Below are 25646 nucleotides of genomic sequence, written 5' to 3'. Positions count from 1 at the left end.
AGCTGTGCAGCTTGATAACGCAATGTGCAACTGCTGTTAATGCGTGCGTGTGTGTGTGTGTGTGTGTAAATGTAGCTCACACTCGCACTTGAGCCTGATTACTCAAATTGCCGCAGGCTCATAAAATTAATTATAAAAAAATGTTACTAAAATGGCTATCAACAGCAACGGCAGCAGCGACGCCAGCTGCGCCGTCGACGCTGTCGGCTACACAAAAAAAAAAAAACAGCACCTGGCCTTGGGCGCGCCACAGGATGCAGCTGCGGCTTCGTGTGCGAGAGTTGAAAATGTAATGCATCTTAAAGAGAAAATATGTTCAGCCGAATAGCTTGCAGAGGATACAAAATTAGATATGCCAATCCCTAATGCCTGAAAGAAGCGCGGCTCAAAACTAAAACATATACTAAATATAATATCTAAGAGAGTTTTGAATAGTTTGAATTGCTTGCCTTTTGCGAGGATTTAATGGAAGAACAATTTTTACTAGCAGCAAGACAGTTGCAGCTAAATGGTAATAAATCCTTTTAGATGTATACCCCAATCCTATGAATGTTTATTTTTTGATTATTCTGCGTGATTCTACTGTAAAATCATTTCAGCTTTAATCTATCTACAGGATTCTAATCTAAAATCGTTTTAACTTTAAATAAGTTCTGAGAGGAGATAAAAAGATCTATTTCGATGTTTACTAAAATCATAGTAAAGCTTGCATTGAAAAAGTTCTGTTGATATATTCATTTTTTTTCTACCCTGAACTCATTAAAAATGGGTATAAGGGTATATTGTATTTGTGCGTAAGCCAAATGTATGTAACAGGCAGAAGGAAGCATCTCCGACCCCATAAAGTATATATATTCTTGATCAGCATCAATAGCCGAGTCGATCTAGCCATGTCCGTCTGTCTGTCCGTCCGTCCGTCCGTCCGTCCGTAACGCAAGGATCTCAGAACCTGGAAGAAGAGGGTTCAGGGTATTCCCTAGTAGGGAGCTCCCGACTAGAACCTCTTACTTGAAATGGGCTCAGCTTAAGTTCTTAGTTCTTAAGAGTTTTGGGTTTACGGAGCGCATTTACACTATGGACCTCCTATTTATAAGTATCTAAGAATATTTTTTAACTCTGAATCAAAGCAAAAAGAAATCGCAGAGATTTCATCACATATTGTTAACATTAGCATAATTATATTGAGATAGCTAGCGTATTGCTCAATTACTTAAAATTTAAATATTTATCAATGCATGTATGTGTGTGTGTGTGTGTGTGTGTGTGTGTGTGTGTGTGTGTGTGTGTGTGTGTGTGTGTGTGTGTGTGTGTGTGTGTGTGTGTGTGTGTGGTGTGTGTGTGTGTGTGTGTGTGTGTGTGTGTGTGTGTGTGTGTGTGTGTGTGTGTGTGTGTGTGTGTGTGTGTGTGTGTGTGTGTGTGTGTGTGTGTGTGTGTGTGTGTGTGTGTGTGTGTGTGTGTGTGTGTGTGTGTGTGTGTGTGTGTGTGTGTGTGTGTGTGTGTGTGTGTGTGTGTGTGTGTGTGTGTGTGTGTGTGTGTGTGTGTGTGTGTGTGTGTGTGTGTGTGTGTGTGTGTGTGTGTGTGTGTGTGTGTGTGTGTGTGTGTGTGTGTGTGTGTGTGTGTGTGTGTGTGTGTGTGTGTGTGTGTGTGTGTGTGTGTGTGTGTGTGTGTGTGTGTGTGTGTGTGTGTGTGTGTGTGTGTGTGTGTGTGTGTGTGTGTGTGTGTGTGTGTGTGTGTGTGTGTGTGTGTGTGTGTGTGTGTGTGTGTGTGTGTGTGTGTGTGTGTGTGTGTGTGTGTGTGTGTGTGTGTGTGTGTGTGTGTGTGTGTGTGTGTGTGTGTGTGTGTGTGTGTGTGTGTGTGTGTGTGTGTGTGTGTGTGTGTGTGTGTGTGTGTGTGTGTGTGTGTGTGTGTGTGTGTGTGTGTGTGTGTGTGTGTGTGTGTGTGTGTGTGTGTGTGTGTGTGTGTGTGTGTGTGTGTGTGTGTGTGTGTGTGTGTGTGTGTGTGTGTGTGTGTGTGTGTGTGTGTGTGTGTGTGTGTGTGTGTGTGTGTGTGTGTGTGTGTGTGTGTGTGTGTGTGTGTGTGTGTGTGTGTGTGTGTGTGTGTGTGTGTGTGTGTGTGTGTGGTGTGTGTGTGTGTGTGTGTGTGTGTGTGTGTGTGTGTGTGTGTGTGTGTGTGTGTGTGTGTGTGTGTGTGTGTGTGTGTGTGTGTGTGTGTGTGTGTGTGTGTGTGTGTGTGTGTGTGTGTGTGTGTGTGTGTGTGTGTGTGTGTGTGTGTGTGTGTGTGTGTGTGTGTGTGTTGTGTGTGTGTGTGTGTGTGTGTGTGTGTGTGTGTGTGTGTGTGTGTGTGTGTGTGTGTGTGTGTGTGTGTGTGTGTGTGTGTGTGTGTGTGTGTGTGTGTGTGTGTGTGTGTGTGTGTGTGTGTGTGTGTGTGTGTGTGTGTGTGTGTGTGTGTGTGTGTGTGTGTGTGTGTGTGTGTGTGTGTGTGTGTGTGTGTGTGTGTGTGTGTGTGTGTGTGTGTGTGTGTGGTGTGTGTGTGTGTGTGTGTGTGTGTGTGTGTGTGTGTGTGTGTGTGTGTGTGTGTGTGTGTGTGTGTGTGTGTGTGTGTGTGTGTGTGTGTGTGTGTGTGTGTGTGTGTGTGTGTGTGTGTGTGTGTGTGTGTGTGTGTGTGTGTGTGTGTGTGTGTGTGTGTGTGTGTGTGTGTGTGTGTGTGTGTGTGTGTGTGTGTGTGTGTGTGTGTGTGTGTGTGTGTGTGTGTGTGTGTGTGTGTGTGTGTGTGTGTGTGTGTGTGTGTGTGTGTGTGTGTGTGTGTGTGTGTGTGTGTGTGTGTGTGTGTGTGTGTGTGTGTGTGTGTGTGTGTGTGTGTGTGTGTGTGTGTGTGTGTGTGTGTGTGTGTGTGTGTGTGTGTGTGTGTGTGTGTGTGTGTGTGTGTGTGTGTGTGTGTGTGTGTGTGTGTGTGTGTGTGTGTGTGTGTGTGTGTGTGTGTGTGTGTGTGTGTGTGTGTGTGTGTGTGTGTGTGTGTGTGTGTGTGTGTGTGTGTGTGTGTGTGTGTGTGTGTGTGTGTGTGTGTGTGTGTGTGTGTGTGTGTGTGTGTGTGTGTGTGTGTGTGTGTGTGTGTGTGTGTGTGTGTGTGTGTGTGTGTGTGTGTGTGTGTGTGTGTGTGTGTGTGTGTGTGTGTGTGTGTGTGTGTGTGTGTGTGTGTGTGTGTGTGTGTGTGTGTGTGTGTGTGTGTGTGTGTGTGTGTGTGTGTGTGTGTGTGTGTGTGTGTGTGTGTGTGTGTGTGTGTGTGTGTGTGTGTGTGTGTGTGTGTGACGTCACAGGCCAAATACTCACATTTTTCGTGATACATTGCAGCTGGAAAACCCTTGTAAAACGCGCGCACAACAACAATAGACTCGGAACCAGGTAATAAAATGGACAAACAGCCGGCTGTGCCGGGCTGCTTTCGTCCTGAACAATATTAATCCAGGACGCGCACAATGGCACGTGATGCTGCCTAATCCATCTGTCTCGGCGTCGCCCTTTACCTGCCTGCCTGGGCTGGCTACTGGGCCAGAAATTTGTAATTTCCACTTTTGTGCGTGTCCTTCCAAATTTAAACTAACACTACAACAACAATTCGAGCATTAATTTGATTGATTGCTGTACATTTGTATTCATCTGGGCAACTGTTGGCGGGCAAAGCGTGTTTATGTCACATTGAATGAACGGTACTATTTAATGCTGCTATCGATACTTTTAAGCTATTGGCTATCTATGTAAATAACATAAATAATCAGGATAAGGGTAGCCAAGTGCAACGCAAATTTGTTATTTATTTACATTTATGCTAAATGAGTTAGTTTACGATAGTTTCTCCACAACAATTAGCGATTCATCGAATGATTTAATGAACTGTATGAAAAGATAAGTTCTGATAGAAATGTCATAGTTGAACGTTTCTTTATTAATTATTTTCTTTTCAAATATAAAGATTTTGTCCCTTAAATGCATACACTCGCTTGTATTCAGGGGAGGCTCAGCTCAGGCAGCTGGCACGAGTCTAGTTTTGAGTTAAGAGCAGATGTTTGTGTAAGCAGCATGTGTAAAAATAAAAAAATGCATTCATTGAAGGTTACTACTGCGCCCAATTTTTGTTAAGTATATAAAAGCATTTAATGAGTCAATTCCTTTGCAAAAAGTTTAGGCATGATTTAAACAAAGCTCTGCCGCCTTGTGTGAACCATTTCATTGCCAAAAATAAATGATTAGGAGTTGGAATCAGTTTTTAAGTTTTTTTTTTTTTGAGAACGAGCGTTGTGATGTTGCACAATGACTTTGTCGTGCCGCTGCTCGAATTTTTCATTAATAAAAAAGGGTTAATTAAATAAACTTAAACAAAAACTGATCGCAACAGAGTGCTTTGAGTTATCTGTTAAGAAAAATTCTTTAAAAGATTATCTAAATATTTAAATTAAACGATGCATTGAATACCCAAAGCATAATACATCGTAACATTGTATGTTATCGATATATATGTTTCGCTGCTCCACTGAAAGCCGAAACTATTCTTGTTCATTCTAACTACAGCGTTCTTGAAATTGCTATCGCATTCGCACTATTCACCACATTGTATATTAGTGTTGCAATGCCATTGTCCTAAATAACAGTGCCATTTTGAGTATAACATAATACTTTTTATACATTTTAATTAATTCGCATCGCTATATGTTGGAATAAAAATACGGTTTTAAACAGTTATAGAACCAATTGTATGCATAATGTTTATTTATCAAGCGATTGTATATAAATAATATACCTGATTTGAAAATTACATTGCCAGCAAGCAATTTTTGGAAAATATAACCGTGCGTTGAATATATCGATATCGGCGTTGTGGTTCTGCCGGCTATCGAAACAATATCAATATACCTAGTGTATATAAAGTTACCTCAGCTTCTGTCTCTGTCTCATTCGGCGTTTTTCTGCGTGACTGTGTGGACGTTATTCTTGAACGGCAACCTAAAAACTCAGCAGGCATTCAACTTTGTAAGCAGAGAGATACCTGAAAAAGTGGTCAAGCAAGAGCAATTTGCACTAATTTATAAAATTTGCAAATCTTGTTGAAACGTGCTTGGTTTAAAGTATTTAAAAGTCGTGTTTACGTACGCGTGCTATTTGCAAAATCAAAAACTAAACTCTTTCGCGCTTCTCTTTGAAAGTAATTCTTTAAAAGTTAAAATGGCTGATGTGGCTGAGAAAAAGAAGTGAGTAATTTTATTTGGATTTGTGTGTAATGTGTGTGCCTTAGTCTATATTGCATGTGTGCGTTGAATTTGTTCAAACAATACATATAGCGGCAAATGCGGCTAATTTCGCAAGTGGTGTACATCATTTTCTTCAGTTTGGAAAAAATTTCTTTTTGAATTTTGTGTCTATCTACGTAAAATGCTTGAACAATTCATAGAGTTGTCTCGCTTACGCCAAAGCAGCCCAAATGTGCGCGCAAAAAACGACGCCGTTGAATTTGGCGCGGCGTCATGACGCTTTCTCGCTCACACTCCGGCCGGCAAACAGCGACGACAGCGGCGGCGACTTCGTCAGCACGCTTGTTGTTGGACATGTTCGTCGGTGGCGGCTGGTGAAGGCAAAGAAGTAATATATTGAGCGTACGCGTGTGTGTGCATGTTTTGTGTGCAAAGCGGAGTGCGCAAATAAGTATGCATGTATGCATGTATGTATGTATGCACAAGCGTGTGAGCGCTGCATCTGTGTGTAGCATTTAAGTTGCCGCTCTTTTATATATTTTTTTATTTCGTGCCGTTTGAGTTTCAGCTGTCGTTTTGTCTGTTTGCTTTTGCTGTCGTCTGGCCCTGGCCATTAATTTTTGTCAGGTTTCGTCTTTTGCGCATTTTTCGTTTAAAGCTTAAAGCTTGGCATTATTGGCCGCTTGACTTTTTACGCTCTTCTTTTTTTTTTTTTGTGCTAATGAGCTGCTCAAATCAAATGTTTCCAAGTATTTTGTCATTGCCTAAAATAATCGCAGTGCCGGTTTGCCGCATTGTCTGCGTTTCGTTGTGTGCGTTTTCTTTTAACTGCTCTTGCGTCGCAGTTAAAGATAACCGTTAAAAACGTTTTGTCTGTTGTCTTAGGTTGTGATTATAGGTTGAGGGAGGGGTGTCGGCGGTAGTACTGTCGCATAGTGGGTGTTTATGTGAGCATGTATAGTTTTGACCGTTATTTTTGCCCTGCATTGCAATTCTCTGAGCGCTTGCCCTCTCGCTCTCTGTAATGCTGTTTCACTTCTGTACGTGACGCGCGCGCATTGTGGCACGCAAATGGTGTGCGCGAGAGAGGGATGCATGTAGTGTTGGAAACATAAAAAACCAGTTTTATTTTGTTCGTACGTTGTATTTCAAACAAGTCGCGCTTCTTTTTTGCATGCTTTGCCTTTCCTCTGCGCTCTTTACTTTTTGTGCTATGTACACCTATTTCCCACTGTGTATAAAGGAAAAAGCACAATTTTTATATGGAAGCGCATGCCGCTCACCTTTTCTTATATATTTTTTTTGTTCGTTTCTTTTTGCGTCGCAGTTTCCACGAGTTGTTGCTCCCATTTATCATTTGCGTCGGCAGATGCCTTTAACATGTATGCGAGTATGTATGTGTGTGTATGTATATGTATATGCTTCTACTGGGGGTGGTTGTAACTAACGCGGAAGCGACGCCGGCTGCGACGTTCACCGCTTTTGCCGGTCTTTTGTGTGATTGAATTTTTTTCGCGTGTCACGAAATTGCGAAATGTTGGTTAGACATTTTTGTTGGGATCAAATTTGTAATTATTTTGTTTTCCTAATCACAGCGAGACCCCTGTGGTTGAGAAAGTTGCTGCTGAGGAGGTTGATGCTGTAAAGAAGGATGCCGTTGTTGCCGACGAAGCAGCGGCTGAGACACCGACCACCACAGAGAACGGTGCCGGCGAGGAGTCCAGCAGCAGCGCCGATGGCGCCAAGGAAAACGGTGCTGATGCGAGCGCCGAAGCTGCACCCGCTGCCGATGCCGTCGATGGCGAGAAAAAGACCGAAGCACCAGCAGCAGCCGCCGATGAGAAGAAGGACGATGAGGCAGAGGAGAAAACAGCTGAGGCCAAGCCAAGCAGCGAGGCAGCAGCTGTTGAGAATGGCGCCGATGATGCAGAGGCAGCCAACGGTGATTCAAAAGGTGAGCTAAACCAGCCTGCCACCCTCCCTCCCTCACCCCTCAACAAACCATACAATTTTACAGTTAACTAACTTTCGACTCTCTCTGAATCCTTTAGATGCGCCCGCCGCTGAAGCTGTGAAGCGAAAGGTCGACGAGGCCGCCGCCAAAGCCGATGAGGTCGTTGCCACGCCGGAGAAGAAGGCGAAGCTGGACGAGGCCAGCACAAAGGATGAAGTTCAAAACGGTGCCGAAGCCAGCGAGGTGGCTGCCTAAAGTCGCAAACCGCATCGCATCGCCCGCTCAGCAGCAGCACAGTACTACATATAAATTTACTAACACAAAAAATCACACACACACACACACACACACACAAAATGCGTTCACACACATACGCGCACGCACGCACACACACACACATACATACACTGGCAGCACATGAGAGTACATTAGTGACCGTGCGTGAGTGTGTATGTGTGGTGTGCGTGTATGTGGGTGTTGTGTGCTGGCGCTTCTCTAATAACAATCCTGTAAAGGGAGCGTAGTCTTAAAATGTACCGATTCTCTCTGACTTTACTAACAAAAAGCAACAAACGCAAGAAAAAAAAATCCATTATCATTTAAAATTTACTTAAACAAAACAAAACTTAACTTTAAAGAAAAAAGTATATATATATATAAAAACAAAAAAGAAACAAGATGCGTTTTTTAAGCAGAAAACAAACAAGCAAAAAAACACTGAGTTGTAAACAAGAAAAGCATCAAATTTAATAATTATATGTAATAAAAACTCAAAATGAACGATACAAACAACAACTTGTCTTGTAAAAGTAAACGAAAACAAATTTAAAATTACGCATTTGTCATTTTTAAGATAATTTCTTTTTTAATTTTATGTATGATCCTATATTATATATGAATATTTATATTAAAAGCAAAAAAGCTCTATGTTTAAAACTCGAAAGCAAATCCTAGAACAACAGCAACAACAACACGTAAACACGAAAGCTGCCCACTTCCAACCCCCCTTTGAGAAATCTATACATAGAACTGAGAAACCATATAAAGAAATGCGTATATATATATATAACTTGTATATCAAATTTTTTTATATAGCAATCAAATCAACCAACAGCGCCGACTCGCCAAACTTAAGGAAATGAAATAATGTATTTTAAAAATTTAAATAATGTACAACCATTTTTGTTCTCTCTCTTCTCTTCTAATTGTATACGTATATACCTTAACTTGGCTAAGTCTCAAATGAACTATTTTATTCCACAATTTAATTTGCATTTAAAGAGCTCAATTTTGTGTGGAGCGTTGTATGTGTATTGGTGGTTTGTTATTTACATAGTTTCCCAACACTTCCACTTCCATTACCAGACCAGACTAGCTCTTTCTCTCTCAAACATGAATAATAGTTTAGTAAGACGGAGGCAGCAGAGCAGCAAAAATGACAACAACAACAACAATCAGACCAAACCATAGGCAATAACGCTTGCAAAAAAAAAGAAATGAAAATAAAATAAAAGGTGACGCAGAATACATAATTAAAATTAGAGCAGAGCATGTAAAAATGGCAAAATTGAAAAACTTCAAAAGTAACCAGCGAGCGCATTCAGTCAAGTAACAAGAAAATGGCTAACAAAGCGTAGCCTGAAAATTAAAAAAATAACAAAAACATTCGAGAACATTCAAAAATAAATGGAAGAACAAATGAAATACAAAAGCAAAAATCAAGTAAATTTATTCTGTCTACTCTTCGAGGGTTTTGCACCTTTCTAGCAAATTCTAAAAGCTTTATAGAAACCGCTCGCATATACAGCCGTATATGTGTGTGTGTGTTTATACACATGCATGCGTGTATGCTTTGCGGGACGGGACTGTACAGCTTGTACAGCAATAGACGCTGCTTATCAACAGCCACCTTTCGGCATTAAGTGCGGCACAGAAGGCTCGAGTGTCTCTGTATGTGTGAGAAATTTGCATTATTATTTAAATGAGTAATTGTTTTAGTGATAAGTTGTATACAAATATGTATGCATTTAACATTCCTATTTGTTAATACTTCCAAATGCAAATCTCGCAAATTTGTAGCACACATCCATATTCCGTAAAAGCTCGATACGCATTTATTATCGGGCACAGTAATTCCACGAAAATAAATATGATCGCATCCGTGCAGTGAGTCATATTTGAAAGTACATTTGCGAAAGCTTTCCAGTCGAAAGCGCTTTCCAAAGTAAGCTAGCTTTGAAACGTCGCGGATTGCATGGGCATGCATGCGAAAGCTTTTCAAAGCTGCCAGCTGTAGAGCATTGTACTGGCCATGTAGCCCGAAAGCTTTTCCACGAGTGGTGCTTCTTCAGTACTAAGAGTTTTCACGTATTGGTTTCTATTTAGTTAAATATATTCTGTTCCACCCTCGTATTACAATAATTTTGAACTGCGTGCGTGCCAATTGGCATGAAATATATGTACATATTAAAAAAAACTCCCATCTGAGCTTTTGGTAAACATATTTTTTTGAAACGCAATTGATTTTGTCTTTGACCCAAAAAACCAGACGGGGCGCGACGTAAATAAAACTAAAACTGGTTCTGGTTCTGGTAAAAAATTGAAAATAAACGAAAAATAACATTACGATTCCCAACATTAAAATATATTTATTTTGCACAAACGTAAAATTTTGAATTAACAGAAGCGGCCATAGCAATCAGCCTTGAGCCGTCTAACAGCTAAAAAATTGCAAGAACAATAAGAAATTGGTGGGAAGGCACATTCGCAGCCAGTTGGTGCTCACTTGCAAAAGCTCGATCGTACGCGTAAGTATCGATTGCAATATCGATTCGCAATTTATTTCAAATCCAAATGTAAAGCGGGAGCCAACGCACATTGCAAAAACAAGTGATAAGATAAAGAAGAGCAGGCAAGCAAGAATCGCAATCGCTGTCCTCTTTGCCGCTCTCAACCAAAAGCTCCGATCGCAGTAGCAGTTGAAACGTGGGCGCGAGTGGATGTTAAACCGGAAAGCAGTGCAAAGTGAAACCGTTAAGCAAACAGAAATAGTCAACAATCCGTCTAGTTATTTCTATAATTATTGTAATTATATTTAGTTAAAAGTGACGTCGCAGTGCAAAGTGTCTGTAAATAGTATTTGTAATTATTGTTGTCAGTGGTAGTGTGAATAAAATACATATACCAAGTAGGAAACACACAGAAACGAACAAACACACACACACACTCGACATACACTCACGCGCACACACACATAGTTGTTACGTTACCTTTTGGACATCGTGTCGAGGACGGCTGAAAAAGAGCGAGAGTGCGTGCAGCTAGCCACAAGATGTCCAACAATTTGCAAACGGTAAGAGAATGCACAATGCTTTTCAAATCCGTTTTGTTGGTGTTTTCGTTTTTTGTTAGCCGCTTCATTGTTATTCATATTCTACGTAATTCGCGTACATTGACTTTACCCCGTGTGTCATCGCAATCTCTCTGACTGTTTAGGGCCCTTGAAAACGCCTGAGAAGCCTACTGACTTTGTTAGCACTTTTGTCAGCTCAAAGTTGCGCAACCCAAAAGGCATAACTTTTAAAAGTGTACAGTTTGAAGAAATGCTTACGGGTTTTGGTTTATATTTATGTAAGCTGTCTTTAGGTTTCGCATTTTTCGTGACGTCTGCGCCAGTGTTGCCAGAGTGCAATCATATTTCTTGTGTTGCCCAATTTCTTTGTTAATCTATTTTGTTTTTACTTTTTTATTTTGATTTTAAATATGATGATTTTCTTTGTTATTTCTTGCACATTTAATTTTCATTAAGCCTTTAATTTTTACCTAAGATAAATGCCTTTAAAATGATTTAAATCATATATTTTTCATTAGTTTTATACAAATCTTGGATTTCTAGAAAGAGGGTTTTGCGGAACTGAAGTGAATTAGAATAATTTGCATACTACTTTGAAAGATTTTTATAACAATGTGATATATTTTCTCATTGAATTCATATTTTGTGGAATATTCTCTACATTCATAAGGTAACAATATTTGCGGAAAAGGTAACTTTGACCATTATCTTTAGGTTTACATTTTTATTGCCTGGTGAAATAGAATTAAAGCACTTGATTAGCTAAAACAATAAACTAAAATTCAACACGCAGCATTAGTGGCTGCTCCTATCTGACAGCGAGTCATAATCGTCAAGGGTATTTAAGCTTCGACTTGTTGGTCATTCAAGGCTTTTCTTACCGTTGTTTCTTTTGATTTCATTTTTTTTATGGTGATTCCACGTTTTTTGTCGGATTCCTAGCGGATCGCTCACAGCGGGCTTATCGCCCGTTGCCTTTATACACTGTAGATGCTTGTTCTCTTTCTAACACAACTCGTTGCCTGCTCTTGATAAGCATTTCATTTTTTTTTTTTATAATTGTTTTTATTTTTTTTCACTTGTTGCCAACTTTTTTGCGTAAAGCTCGTGTCGCAGTCACTCGTCGCATTGGCGCTGCGTGCCGGCACCCCCCGCCGCTTCAGTCACAGACTGGCGACCATTTACCGCCCCACGCCCCCGCCCTCGCCCCCGTCAACCGCTCCCAACTGTCGCTGGAGCTGCCAGACTCGCCGCAACAGGTCACGTGCCGCCGCTGCTGCTGCGCAGTTGCGAGGCGAGCTGCAGACGCACAGTTGTAGCCAGGTAATTGCTCTAAACAAGTAGTATCTACTATCTACATACATATACATATATAACACATATACATGCGCACACATACATGTTTGTACATGGGATTCCCACCGCAGCGTTGCTGCTGTTAGTTCTCTGTTAACGTACATACATATGTAATTATTGAGCTATTATTGGCGCACTTCCCCCCTCAAAGGCATTCCAGTGAATTATTTTAAGTGCTTAAGTGCATCAAGTGATTCAGCTTATATATAATCCGATTTTGGACGTGACTTGTTTAATTATATTATTGTATACGTATCCATAAAACTGTTCATTTATATTTATATAATATTCTTTTAAAATCTATTCTTTTAATATTTTCTACCTAATGTTATATAACGTCATAACTATTTTAAGTAGTTTAACACATATTTTATTGGAGCCTGAAATGCGATATATCACATTTAATCAGTATTATATGAATATATGCGTATGAGAGAGAGAGAGAGAGAGAAAGTCAGACAGAGAGGCAAAATTTACGTTGTACAAATCCAAAGTGCCGTAATTAACAAGTAAGAGGTTCTAGTCGGGAGCTCCCGACTGGGGGATACCCTGAACCCTCTTCACCCAACATCAAATGCATATATATATTCTATTTTATAAGCTATATGTCAAGTTTGGTGACTCTAGCTCTTATTATTTACCAAAATTGCCCAAAAAACAGGATATCGATATCGATTTTTATCGATTGCTTGGCAACGGAGTAAGTTATCGATTATCGGAAACAAACTCGATCTGCGCAGGCACTAGGAGCACCTACATCTTATAGTCTTCAAGTCTCTAGCTCTTATAGGTTCTGAGATCTTTGCGCTCATACATACGGACAGACGGACATGGCTAGATCGACTCGGCTATTGATGCTGATCAAGAATATATATACTTTATGTGGTCGGAGATGCTTCATTCTGCCTGTTACATACATTTGGATTTTGCACAAATACAATATACCCTTATACCCATTTTTATTGGGTTCAGGGTATAAAAAGTTTTTGTTTTGATTGTAATTGGTAATTGTCTTTAAATATGAGGCTGGGAAATTCATGGTTCGTGAACTTGATCTGCTGATCTTACGCAAAAATCCCAAATACTAAAATATACCCTACATATTTATAGAGAGCAGGGGCATATACAGATGATTGTAGAAAAATTTATTTTGTTTCCACAAAATACACTAGCTCAATAAATAATTTGATGTTTATTATTACAACAAATTCCACAATTCAATTAAAGTGGAATTTCGAAGAATAAGCCCAAAATCTCTGATAATTTCATAAAAAAATAGATAAGGTGTTATTTGTACATAAGTACAATTAATTTTGTTATCAAATTATAATTTCAACTAATGCTATTTGCATGCCCATTAAAAGGTATTTAGCAAACATAGTATATATATGTAGTTTAATTCAATTTAGAGCAAGATAACTAACTGGCAAAAAGCAAAAGTCATTCAGTGTTAATAAATACCTAACTATGCCAGATATATGTCTATGGGTCTGGCTAGATGGTATATGGCTTGATGACATTGTGAAATAGATTGCTAACAATGTAGTACAAAACGCTTGTGAATTGCGATAAGCTCGACTGCTATACCCTAGACTCGATAGCTCTTATAGATAATATCAAATGCACCATTTGAGTGGGTGTTAATATTAGTTATTCGGTATTATTTTTTGCTAATTGCTTGTTTAACACGCGCTCTTCCAGCAAATCTTATCAGAACTTTCGCGTTTCAACATGGTCTTTCGGCTTATCAGCAGCTAATATTTGCAGACCCTAGGCAGACTTTGGGAGCTACCAATTCACATTGACCTATATATTGGCGGGATGATTAGCCGCATAATAAAACGTAGAATGCAATATGATGAGCTACTTTTGAAGAGATTTGTGGCTTGAACTAGTCTGAAATATTTTAAAAACTGAACGTTTTCTCGTGAAATCGAATGATCTGTATAATAATTAAAATATAATAAAAAACTTGGCTGTATATTAGAAAAAAACCGGATTTGAGACTTGCAAAAGCACTTAAAAAGCAAATATAATTAAATTCTAGTATAAGATATTTTAGTTTTCATTTTAGAGTTGAGTAAAAAGTTGAAAGTCTGGCAAAAAAATGTTTGAATTTAATGAATTATTTATTTGCTCGCACTTTGACGGGTCCCATTACTGATGACCTCCACGAAAGATCGATCGAAACATATGTATTTCGCGTAAGCCCAGATCGCTGACAGTTTGACAAAGTTTGACAGTGACTGCCGAGAGCTTACAGTTGTCGAGTCACTGTAGTCACATTGTAGGCAGCGTATTGCGCAGTCGGTGGCAAAGTACAAAGATCATGTAACTAACATCCTGTTATCAGAAACATTGTTCAATGCCCTCTGGCATTATCTGAAATCTTAAATCTGCAAATCTATTGACTGTGGAAGAAATTACAAGCACATAGTTCACGCATCTTTGCGACTAAGGGGGCGTCCTATGAAATAGTTGTTGATAAGCTCGAAAAGCTGTGGCTGATAAGCTCCGGAACCGCTTATCAAGAAACTTTTCGCTCAGCTAACAAAACAGTTTTCTTATTGTTGTTGCTATTGTGAATTGCATTTCAAGTGGTAGAATTGAGTAATACCACTAACCATACAATGCATCAATGTATCTGGGCACACTTAAATGTTCTTAGACACCCATGGGGCTGAGTCGTTGCGACGAATCTTGATACGATTAAAACGCTGTTTGGTGTATCTATGCATTGTATGGTTAGTGGTAATACGTAATCTATTTGCCATCTAGTATTTCCTGTTGCTCGATTCGCAATTATCTTTGCTTAATTTGTAATTAATGCATTTTTCTTTTGTTCTTCAACATTTTCTTTTCATTACGCTACATTTATTATTTAAACGAATCTTGGATTTGTTTGTTCTCTTATAAAGTATTTATTGTAGTGTTGACCTTCTTATTATGTTCACCCACTTGATAAGACTTTTGCTTTGTGCGTAAATGGAAGATTTTCTTGTTGTGATGATTGCGTGGAAAATTCCACGACGAACGCGTGTGTGCGTGTGTGTGTTGGGGGAAAGTTGTGTGAATTGAGAGTTAATAATTAAACTAGTTTTCAAATAATTTTCATATTTTAAGCAAATCCAAAAGGAAGAAATAACTTTTATTTCAAAAATGTTTACTCAAATGGACTGCTTATTTTATTTGTAGTTATTCAATTCCAGTAAATAAAATGTCTTCATTCTTTATTTGATAAACATAAAATATGAATATATTTTAATTTACATAGATCCTATATCAAAAGGAAAACTCCCTTAGTACTCAATTTTGGTGGCATAAATACTTTAAAATTTAAATAAATGTAGATCTTAACAAAATATTAGATAAGAGTATAAATTTTACATATTTGAATAATGTACCAGATTGTTCTTGTAAAAGCAAGAGATCCTAAACAATTGCGAGAGAAATAGAACGTAACAAAAGAGAGTTGAACATTTTGTGTGAGAGCCAGTTTTGAAGAGGGTGGAAATGGAAAAGGCAGAAAATCGAAGAGCGAGAGAGAGAGAGAGAGCGAAATAAAATCTCGAAGGGTTGCACCGCTTTGAGTACCTTTATCTGGTAAATAATTGCATACCTGCTGATTAGGTACCTGGGAAAATATAGATATATATGCAATAAAAAGTTACAAAAAGAAATCAAATATATATGTTAGCACTTTAATATCAGAGGTAATCGGAATCTATAAAATAAAAAGAAAGGAATTTAGTCTTCTGAATTTAAAGGGATTTTCTCAAATACATAAAATTAATGATTAAATAGTTTTTAAGTCGAAACTATCAGATTTGTAGATTTAAGGCAATATAAATTCTGCTTCTTTTTTCTAGAGAATTCCATTCTATTTGTAAATTTTATAGTAATATCGGCAAAAGCTTACACAAATGTAATATTAAATAATCTAAATGAAGATAAATTAAACACGAGAATGAGATAAGGCATCTTTGACGTCAGTTATTTGAACAGGTGCCAATATGTAACGCAGGTCAACGAACGCAATGGACTTAAATATAGACAACAAGGTCCTATGTTTAAGCCTGTTAACAATATTTACAAGTACTTAAGACGCAATCTTATCTTTAGTTGGCACTTGACTACAACTAATTGCCAGCAAACCAGTTCAATCTAGTATATTTACCTGTCTCAGAGAACTCAAACATCTGTTTTGAATCACAGCACGCAAATATTTCGTTTTTGAGCAACGATTGACGTATTTCTTGGTTACAGTCGAGTTTCTGGTCTAGGTAAATATATGCTTTGCCCTGGCAACCCCATGGCAAGGGCTGTGGTGGTGCTGCACAAAACCACCAAAACAAAGAGACAGAGAGCGAGAGAGAGAGAGAGAGAGAGAGAGAGAGAGGGCGGGCGAGAGAGAGAGTGCAGGGACCACATCCCGGGGCGTCGATGAGTCAGTTTTGTTGTACTTTGCCTCAGTTTATTATTGAACGCTCAGCTGTGAGGAACATTCGACTTGACTCGGAACAACATTAAAGACTTGCGTGCATACGGAATTGAGACATCTGATTTTATATAATTAGATTTACACTTATATACCATATAGATTTACATCTTTATTGAACTTTTGTAAAACATAATACGCGTAGTATGAGACAACGTAAACATTTAAATAAACACAAAACTCGTCGTCAAAAGCAGCAAAAATTACCAGAAATTGATGAGAATTGTTGTAAACGCCCTCGTTGTAATTATGAACATATCTGGCAACATTTTCGACGCAATGTAAGCTAACCACAAGTATTTATATACAATATAGTATTTTACTGCAGGGGTTTTTTTTTTTAATATTTTTTTTGCTCTTTGCTTTTAAAATGTACATTTTTTAAATCTCCTTCTAACTTTGGGTACATGTCAGTACCTTTTTGGTACACGACAGTTGTCTACCAAGATTCTTAACACCATTTTGGTTTTCAAGTCTTGTTTCGTAATAAAACCCAAGTTTTTCTGGTACATATTGTGATAGTACCAAAGTTTTCTTAATAATATTTATTGTACGATTGCCTATGCCATTATCTAGTATATAGTGCATTAGTTTGTTTGCGGACATATTGTAAAGTACATTTCAGCAATGGAACAATTCTTCGATTAAGTTCAGTCTTACCATCTATTTTAGAAATCAAAGTACCTAAGTTTTGGTACAAGTCGGTCAGGTTTAGTTTTATAGCTTACTTCTGTTTTGGTGTTTGTTTTCTATGTGAAGAGTACTTGTTTATTATTGTATTTAGTCATTCTTGTTTGGGTATAATTATTTGTTTGTCCACTTAAGCTATAGTATATACTTTCATAATATACTTAGCACTTAGGTACATGTCAAATAGGTAAGTTTTTTTTTAATTATTTGAGGTTCCACACTTGGTATTTTAAGTTCTTTAAGCTGTTTATAAATAAATTGACTGCGGTTTTAGTTCACACTAGTTAACATGCCACTTGTTTTAGCTCATTGATACGTGTATTCTATATAGTACATGTTAATTGTGTACCAAAATGTTGTCTAGCAGGCTCAAGGTCTTGCAGTTGTTCTAAAAACACATTGCCTATTTGTTGTCTTTAAACTTATATGCCATTTTAAGCACATGCAAATGCTTATTATATTTAGTACACCATCCCCAAAAGCCCCTCCCGGGCACGGGTACGAACATTTGTTTTGTCAATTTGAAAAACGTGAAAACCATTTATTGCCGCTCTCCGTAACTTAACGCATGCTCTCTCTTCTCGGTTTCTCTCTCTTTTGGATTTGACGCTCTTGGCACCAATCCAAATAGGCCACACTCGAGGAAATTCGCCAAGCGGCTTCTCGAATTTGCCGCGACTATCTAACCGGGCGCTGGAAGGTGGTTACCCCAGAACAGCTTGTGGTGAAGCGCATCAGGTGAGTTCTAGAGGTCTTGTATGCAATAACCACAAAAAAATTGAAATTCGAACTGTTTCTTTTCGTTCTTCCGTTTTAGTGGCGGCCTCTCGAATTTCTTGTATTACGTAAGTCTGCCCGACTTGGATGATTTCGATGAGCAGCAATTGTTGGAGGTGGAACAGCAGCAAGGAAATGCCAACGTCGTCAGCATTGGCAAGCACGTCATAGCCGCCTCGGTATTTGCCAAGAATAGCAACAGCAACAACAACAACAACAATAATAACAATAACAGCTACACGGCAGCTGCTGTCGCCCCGGAGGCGGCCAAAAATTTGGCACAAACTGTGGTTGTGGGCGTTGATGAAGCCACCAGCCCCACCCCTGTACCTGTGTCTGTCGCCGACGATGATGACGACGCAGCGCTGAGCGCCAAGCAGGCAAACAAACGGCGACGCTTCGATAGCGACAGCGGCGACTCGAGTTTGCTGAGGCGGCTGCACACCCCCAAGCAGGAACCACGTGAGGTAGGTCGGTCGATCGGCATGCCCAAAAATAAAATTTCGTCGCCAAAAACTTGATAACCTGGTATGCAAATATTGATAATTAATTCTTATCAACAGGTTCTACTGCGCATCTATGGCCAAACCCACGGCGATCATGCATTGGAGAGCATGATCACCGAGTCCGTGGTGTTTGCCTTGCTAAGTGAGCGCAATTTTGGACCCAAGCTACATGGCATCTTTCCCGGTGGACGCATCGAGCAGTATATACCGGTAGGTTGGCAAGGAAAACAGCTCTGATAATTTCATCGAGCTTGGCCAGAGAAAATGTGGAAGTTCGATGAGAAACTCAGCCAGAGAATAGCAAATTGTCAAAGAAAAGAAAAGACACTGATCAGGAATATTTGGTATTAATGAATTTGGAGAAGTCTTCGCCCAAATTTAGTGTTACAGTTCTTATAGACTCTGCAAGGTATTAAAGAGTCGGTTAGTTTCCATCAAATCTCTGTGTCAATGCTTATAACTGGCAGCAGAGATTTTCGATTTCATAAAGAGCATAGGGAATATTATCCTATTGAAGAATATATATCTAATTCTTTAAAGAATAAGCTAGATGTGTACATATATTATTTGTAAATATCAGTATACCATCCATTTTTGTATAAAACTTAGTGTGAGAGATAGTAATTTTGTTGTGTCTAAGATAAACATAAACATATTTAGACATATTCAATTATGATAAGGTAAGTTGTCTTACCTTCGGAAATCATATATAAGACCTAAGTTATTCAGAGGAAAAGCTAAATACGAATTAAATTTATATGACGCCTGTCATGAAATAATTTTTTCTCTGATGTGGTCTTTCTGGCTTGTGTAGATTTATTGCCAATAAATATAAGTATGTCGCCTAATAAAGTAGATAATATCTTAATGCATGGTATTCAACGGATTTAGTTTAGTTTCCATAATTGATTAGACAGCTTCATCTGGTCTATTTGTAGTGTCTTTTAGGTAGAAACATTATTGAAGAAGCTGTAGTATTAAATTTTTTAGTTGGGAATTCTAATTTCAATCTAATTTTAAACAACCTCTGTACTCAACCCAGACCCGCTAGGTTCTGGGTATCCTAAAGCTCGTCGACTTCTAACTGCTCCAAAAATGTAATAGATATAAAATATCATAAATAACAATTCGATATATTCATATATTTTATAGGCACGACCGTTGGCGACCACAGAGCTGGGGGATGCTCGCATTTCGATGAAGATTGCTGAGAAAATGGGCGAAATACACAGCCTGAATATACCAATGTCCAAGGAACCGGATTGGATCTGGAACTGTATGGATCGTTGGCTGGCCAGCTTGGAGAGCATTGTGAAGGGCAAGATTGAATCGAAGCCCAATTCGACAGTGCTGCAAAAGCAACGGAATTTAATGCGCTCCATTAACTACGTGCAGGAGATAACCTGGCTGAGATCGGTGATAGATGCCGGCGCCTATCCCGTTGTCTTTTGTCACAACGATCTGCAAGAGGGCAACATATTGTTAAGGCAATCGAGCAGTGGGCAAGAGCGTACACCAAGGGAATCCATAAGTATCTTGCGGTGGGTTCAATCGACTAGAACTCATCAATACACTGTGTATACTAATTGAAGTCTTATCTCTGCCATAGATCCAACTTTGATGAGACCCTGGGCGACAGCCTGGATGGCAACAGCAATTTGGATACGGATGACAAGTGAGTTGTATATAATACTATATAGTTTTGCGCTAACCTCCATACTTCTCTGTTGGCCGCTAACCAGTATTTATTTGCCAATTGCTAAATTAGTCCTTAAGTTATACATTATATATACATATAGATCTATGTGCTCGCTTGCCGATATAAAACTACCTTAAATTCTAGATGGCCCCTTGCTGCGGTCGTGAAATTGAGTAAAAATTTATTGAGCTGGTTGTAAAAATCGGCCTAAGCAAATTACCAAATACATACAGGTTATCCATGCCATATTATGTTATATCTGTTGCAAATTGAACTAATCAAATTTCTCCCCCCCGTCAAATAAAAATCGTTCGCATTCGCATATAGCAAATCGCCAAGCGCCTCACCATGCGCCGAATTGGACACCACAGATGATTCTGCACTGGACTCCAGTTTTATGTCCGATCATGAGCCGGATCTCATTATCATTGATTTTGAATATTGCGCCTACAACTATCGGGGCTTCGATTTGGCCAATCACTTCATCGAATGGACATTCGACTATACCAATCCGCAGTTCCCCTACTTTCACCATTATAAAGAGCAATATTCCACGGTTCAGCAGCGGCGCGACTTTATTGTCAACTATCTAAAGAAATATCATGATGATGAGCATTACGAGCCCAATGTCGAGGAGCTCGATACGGTCGATGCCGAGATACGGCTATTCACAATGCTCTCACATCTCTTCTGGAGCCTCTGGTCCGTGGTTAATGTTACCTCCGCCATTGAGTTTGGTTATTGGGTAAGTTTTATAATAAGTATAGATGGTGGTTAGAAAAAAATTGGGTAGAATACTTTTGGAAAATATAAAACTCATTATATAGATAATTTGATACAGGTCAACTTAGGGAAACTAGGTGGGAGGAACATAACAAGTTAATTTTGTTAGAAAATGTACTTGCGTATTATTTTTTATAAGATTATTTAATATGCTTAAAGCAAGAGGTTATACGACCATAATTTTTATAGAATAGATCAATCGCAGACTGGATTTATATATCTTAATTCTTTGGAAACGTATTAGACAATTTACTTAAACCTATCACATATAATATAAGCACAGTATTTATATTGTTATTGGTCCAACTTTTGTTATGTCATATTAAATAATAAAATATATGGGTAAATTCTTTTCCCGGCAATACTTCCTGTATAAAACACTCGTAAATCGGTCAAATTGTATTCTTATCTAAACTATTTTGTCAAAAAGACATTTAATTCTGAGAATATATTGTTTGAATCAAGGGGTTTATATTCACTATCAAGTGTTTAATTTATGAATAAATATGTTTGTTCTAAGAACTATCAAGGTTTTTTTTTAACTAGGTTTTGGTAAATCAAATTGTGATCTATATATAATAGTTTTTATAGCTAAACAGATTAGATTAGATGTTGCTTAACAATTTATTTCCTTACATACTTATAATGGCTGTCATATACTAAACCAAAAGTGGTTTGCTTTTTCGTCTAATTTCTGTCTCGAGCAATATTAATTTTGTATTTATCATAATATTGAGAATCAACTAATTCTTTATTGTGTTGTTCTTGCAGGAATATGGCATTTCGCGCATACTGGAGTATCAAAAGCTAAAGTCGGCCTATTTGGCAAAATGAATTTCGGCACTTGAGGATCAAATTTGATGGTGAAAGAGTCAATATCATCAAACCGCACTTAATCGAATCGTAAAGCGTGCTTAAGTGGCCTTAAACTTACAAAACAACAAGAACAAGAAAAACTAACATTTTCACCCCCAAAAAAATCGAAGTTAGGAAACTTATTTTCCAGCTTAGTTATTGCAGTTGATCAACTAGTTGACAACACACTACTTCATGGACTATATGTGCTATATAATTAGGATTGAGCAGACCCATTTACATATATACATACCTATGATATGCTGTGCGTAGCTAGTGCTATGCATGCTTATACATATATTATTATGATATATTGCTGAGAAGAAAAGTCAAAAGAAAATTTGCAGCTGTGATTATTGCGTGAGTTAAGCAGAAGACAACAATTTTAGCTAGTTACGATTGTTGTTGCTTTAGATATGGGTGGCATTATATACTGCCCCATCTACTAAAGTTTCATTCAAGTATTAAGACAGCACTAACTATCTAACGCTACGACTAACTAGCGCACTATCTTACACGGCTCTAAAATTCCTTGCATTTTCATACACACACACCCACACACATGCCACAGACCATACGTTAATTTGTTCGAATTTATTTGTCGTACGAATTTGTTATCCCTATTTGCACAAAATGCACTCTTGGTTTTATATAGTATTATTTTTTAAACATATAATACCCATCGGGATAGAAGCTTTTCCATTGCCAAGTTATTAAATTTGATTGTATTCTTTAAACTTGATTCCCAATTTCGGATAACAGAAAGCAGCAGCAACAATCAACAACAAATTGTGTTTTTTATGTACCTATCTATATTCCTTAAATGAATTTAGTTATAGTATATATATGTAATTAGTATTTAGTACTTTTGCGTCTATTTTTTAATGCAATCAATAAATCAAAAATTTAGTTAAAATTTAAAATACATTTTGTATATATATTTCAACTGGTGCATTTTGTGTGATACGTTTCTGAAAGTATTACATGAGTTTATTTAATGCGAAATTCAAAAATTTCAGATCCTCAACTATGTATTTTGATTCTTCTTTTAAAGAATTAAAATAGTTTTATAGTAAGCAAAAGTGTGAAATCGAAAATATAAGCGAATTGGTGGAGCAAACGGTAGACGGACTTTGGTCCATATTTAAACTAGTGTAAATAGTTTGGGGTTTGGAATAGTTATCAAAATGCTACCTCTTGCGTTTAAAGGCATTTATTTGAATAATTTTGCGAGGGTAAATAAAGTGCAAACGTCGGACCTTGACAAATGACAACAATAACAAAATAACAATTAAAATAAAGGATAACGATAGGAAACTGTCAAAAGGAGGCTGACAAAGAATTAAGGTAAGAAAACTTTAATTTTATATAATTGTTTTTATTATATTCTGAACTTTGAACAATGAAATATTTTAATGAAAGAGCGTATTCTTATTTGAAATTATGATTAGTATACATAAATTATGTTGAACGGTAGATTGGCTGATAGATTTAAAAGTATATCGATCGATTGATATCGATAGGCTTTTACCAATTATGTATTGGCTTTTTTACTTAATTCTTACAATATTTAAAAAAAACATGAATATGGGAATATAATAAACCTGAGCAGGCAAAATACTCATGAAGACATCTCTTACCTTATAATATAAATATTTTTTTGATACGTGAGTTCTTATATAAAAGACACAGAGGTTACATAATTTATTCCGATAGCCCCTCACTTATGCATATTAAAATCGATAAATATCGATATCAATAACAAGTGTTAACAAATGAAGACTAGTAAATTGGTTAGCGTACAACTTAAATACGTCCAGAATATTTTACTTTTAGAACATCTCCGGACTTACCCATTCTTCAATGTTGAAGCATTTATCAACGAATTTTAATTTGAAGTTTATGCGCACATTTAAATGTCATCTGTATGCCCTGAGCATTCCATGATTGTCATGAAAATAAACAAAAAACCTATTTAGAAATCAATTTTCCACAGAGCGGGAGGTTGAGCTGAGTAAAAACACAGCTGCTGCAAAAAGTGCGCAGCTTGGGGGTGTGCGTGTACTATATATGTGTATGTGTGAGTGTGAGTGTGCATGTGTGTGTGCGTGTGCAAATACTATTATGGGCGGGGGCATATCCTAGTCGGTTACCCGGCTAAATTTAATATTATTTTTCTTTTAATAATAATTATTATTATTCTAAAGAATATATAACTTTTTATTTTATTATTATTAGGAAAAATATTAATAATGTTAATAATATTAATGAGAATAAAGAGCTTAAGAATATTAAAAGTTATAGTAAATAATACTATTAATATTATTATTATTTTTTTTGTTTTTATTATTAATAATTATTATAGATATATTAATTACAATTTTAGGGATTTCGCAATGCAATAATAAAAGTTATGATTATATGAATAATGTTAATACCATTATTATCATTCTACTTATTATTAATTTTATTATTATTAGAATATAATTATTAGTTTTAGTAATATTATTCTATTTAATCTTTTAATTCCTATTACTGTTATTTACATAATTATTCTGTTTATACTTGTTAATATTGCGGACTTCCAAAAATCGTTTGTGGCATTTTAAAGAATTTCCATTTGATTGATTGTACTCAATGTTGCTCGACTTGTTTTGCAATCACTTGACCGTAGCTCACTTTAAGGCTGGCAAGTGTCAAACGTCAGGCCTTGCTGTTAATTTCCTTGGTAAGGAGACAGCCCAATTACGCAAATCCTTTGACATTAATTCAAAACACAATGAGCTGACGCCGCCGTAGCTGGCAGGACCACAAGGACAGCAAATCGTACAATTGCCAGGATGCGGCCCCAAACAATGCAGCGCATCTTTAATTAATGCAACAATCACAGGACAACAGAAGGACTATTTAAATGCCTGACAGGCTGGCAGTCAAGTCAGTCAGTGAGTGTGCCTCTCGCTGCACAATGGCTATCTGCATGTCCTTATTCATGTACCATGTGCCGGGTCTTGTGTCCCGTGTCCCATATCCCATTTCCCATTTCCCGTCTTCCGTCTCCCTATGGTCATGTTGTTGTCTTGTCTTGCCTTGCGGTTTCGGACTGCACTTGAAATCATTTGAGTAAGGGTGTTGAGGAGAGGGGTATGGGCGGGTGAGTTGTGTGGTGCTCGGTGCTTTATGCTCGTCTAATGTAATGTACGCCTCGGCGGGCAGAAGCAATCCAAAGCAATTGTCTGCGGCTAGTGCTGAACGAGTGTCCTGCCAGGGACAACTATTGTTTAAATAAGTACAGCTCCCCTAGCTCCACCCAGCAGCCCCACCGCCGCCCCCTGCTCCTGTTGACATACGGGAATACAAAATAGAAAATGATTTTCGGATTGCACTGCGACAAGGCTTCAATATTTCGACTACAGCTGCTACGTGATGCACTTTGATTTTGATGATGATGAATTGTTATGCAGTCTTGCATCCTGTCCAAAACCATGTTCTGGCCCATGTCCAGAGCTCTGTCCAAGCTGTGCGCTCGCCTGCATTTTGACCGAAACTTAATTAGCATTGGGCCAAGACTCGAAATCAAATTAATTAGCAATACGATGGCACTCGCATTGCAGCTGATTGAGCATTTGTGCTAGTCATAAGTAAATTTGATAAGACGTGATAACAACCTCAGCATATTCCATGAGAGCTGAGACATAATCAACAAACACATTCCAGCCACTTAGCAAAGTCGATACAGCCCTTGAATTTATCTCAACGGATTTTAAGAATCTTTTACAAGATTTCAAGGAATCAACCTTGTGTCTCTGAAGTCGGTGTAAAGTTGTTGGTATTGCATTATTGAAGCCATTTTCAACTTTGGGCATATATGTATTTGAATTATATTTGATTAGCATTCGATTAAGACAGATCCGTCTGTCTATCTCGTTGTTTCCTTGTC

General features: G+C 37.9%; 2 protein-coding genes across 4 annotated transcripts; both read left to right on the top strand.

Annotated features, from left to right (window-relative positions):
• Positions 1-4943: 4943 nt before the first annotated feature.
• Positions 4944-7816, top strand: LOC115762980 (enolase-phosphatase E1). The gene is made up of 3 exons (XM_030705359.1): positions 4944-5239; positions 6835-7193; positions 7291-7816. The coding sequence occupies exons 1-3, from the start codon at positions 5214-5216 to the stop codon at positions 7446-7448; spliced, it is 543 nt and encodes a 180-aa protein (XP_030561219.1). The 5' UTR covers positions 4944-5213; the 3' UTR covers positions 7449-7816.
• A 2650-nt stretch (positions 7817-10466) lies between these two features.
• LOC115762979 (choline/ethanolamine kinase) lies at positions 10467-22619 on the top strand. 3 transcript variants are annotated; one of them, XM_030705356.1, is made up of 8 exons: positions 10467-10545; positions 17721-17827; positions 17907-18333; positions 18430-18582; positions 19525-19913; positions 19982-20047; positions 20399-20816; positions 21626-22618. In XM_030705356.1, the coding sequence occupies exons 1-8, from the start codon at positions 10525-10527 to the stop codon at positions 21686-21688; spliced, it is 1644 nt and encodes a 547-aa protein (XP_030561216.1). In that variant the 5' UTR covers positions 10467-10524; the 3' UTR covers positions 21689-22618. The 3 variants fall into 3 exon arrangements, with proteins under 3 accessions (XP_030561216.1, XP_030561215.1, XP_030561217.1); XM_030705355.1 differs by lacking the exon at positions 10467-10545 and adding an exon at positions 16404-16680 and having other exon boundaries at positions 21626-22619; XM_030705357.1 differs by lacking the exons at positions 10467-10545; positions 20399-20816; positions 21626-22618 and adding exons at positions 16404-16680; positions 20216-20378.
• Positions 22620-25646: the final 3027 nt, after the last annotated feature.

Source organism: Drosophila novamexicana, unplaced genomic scaffold (assembly GCF_003285875.2).
Source record: "Drosophila novamexicana strain 15010-1031.04,08,12 unplaced genomic scaffold, DnovRS2.1 tig00000689-arrow-pilon, whole genome shotgun sequence".
In the NCBI taxonomy this organism is placed as follows: Eukaryota; Metazoa; Arthropoda; class Insecta; order Diptera; family Drosophilidae; genus Drosophila; species Drosophila novamexicana.
Note: the sequence above shows the minus strand (reverse complement) of the source record. Positions and strands in the feature narration are given on the sequence as shown.

Coding starts and splice junctions, on each gene's coding strand:
- LOC115762980 (XM_030705359.1), top strand. CDS start 5,214: ATGGCTGATGTGGCTGAGAAAAAGAA. Junction 5,240..6,834: donor GATGTGGCTGAGAAAAAGAA/GTGAGTAATTTT, acceptor TCCTAATCACAG/CGAGACCCCTGTGGTTGAGA. Junction 7,194..7,290: donor AGCCAACGGTGATTCAAAAG/GTGAGCTAAACC, acceptor TGAATCCTTTAG/ATGCGCCCGCCGCTGAAGCT.
- LOC115762979 (XM_030705355.1), top strand. CDS start 16,546: ATGAGACAACGTAAACATTTAAATAAACACAAAACTCGTCGTCAAAAG. Junction 18,334..18,429: donor CCAAGCAGGAACCACGTGAG/GTAGGTCGGTCG, acceptor TCTTATCAACAG/GTTCTACTGCGCATCTATGG. Junction 20,048..20,398: donor AATTTGGATACGGATGACAA/GTGAGTTGTATA, acceptor ATTCGCATATAG/CAAATCGCCAAGCGCCTCAC.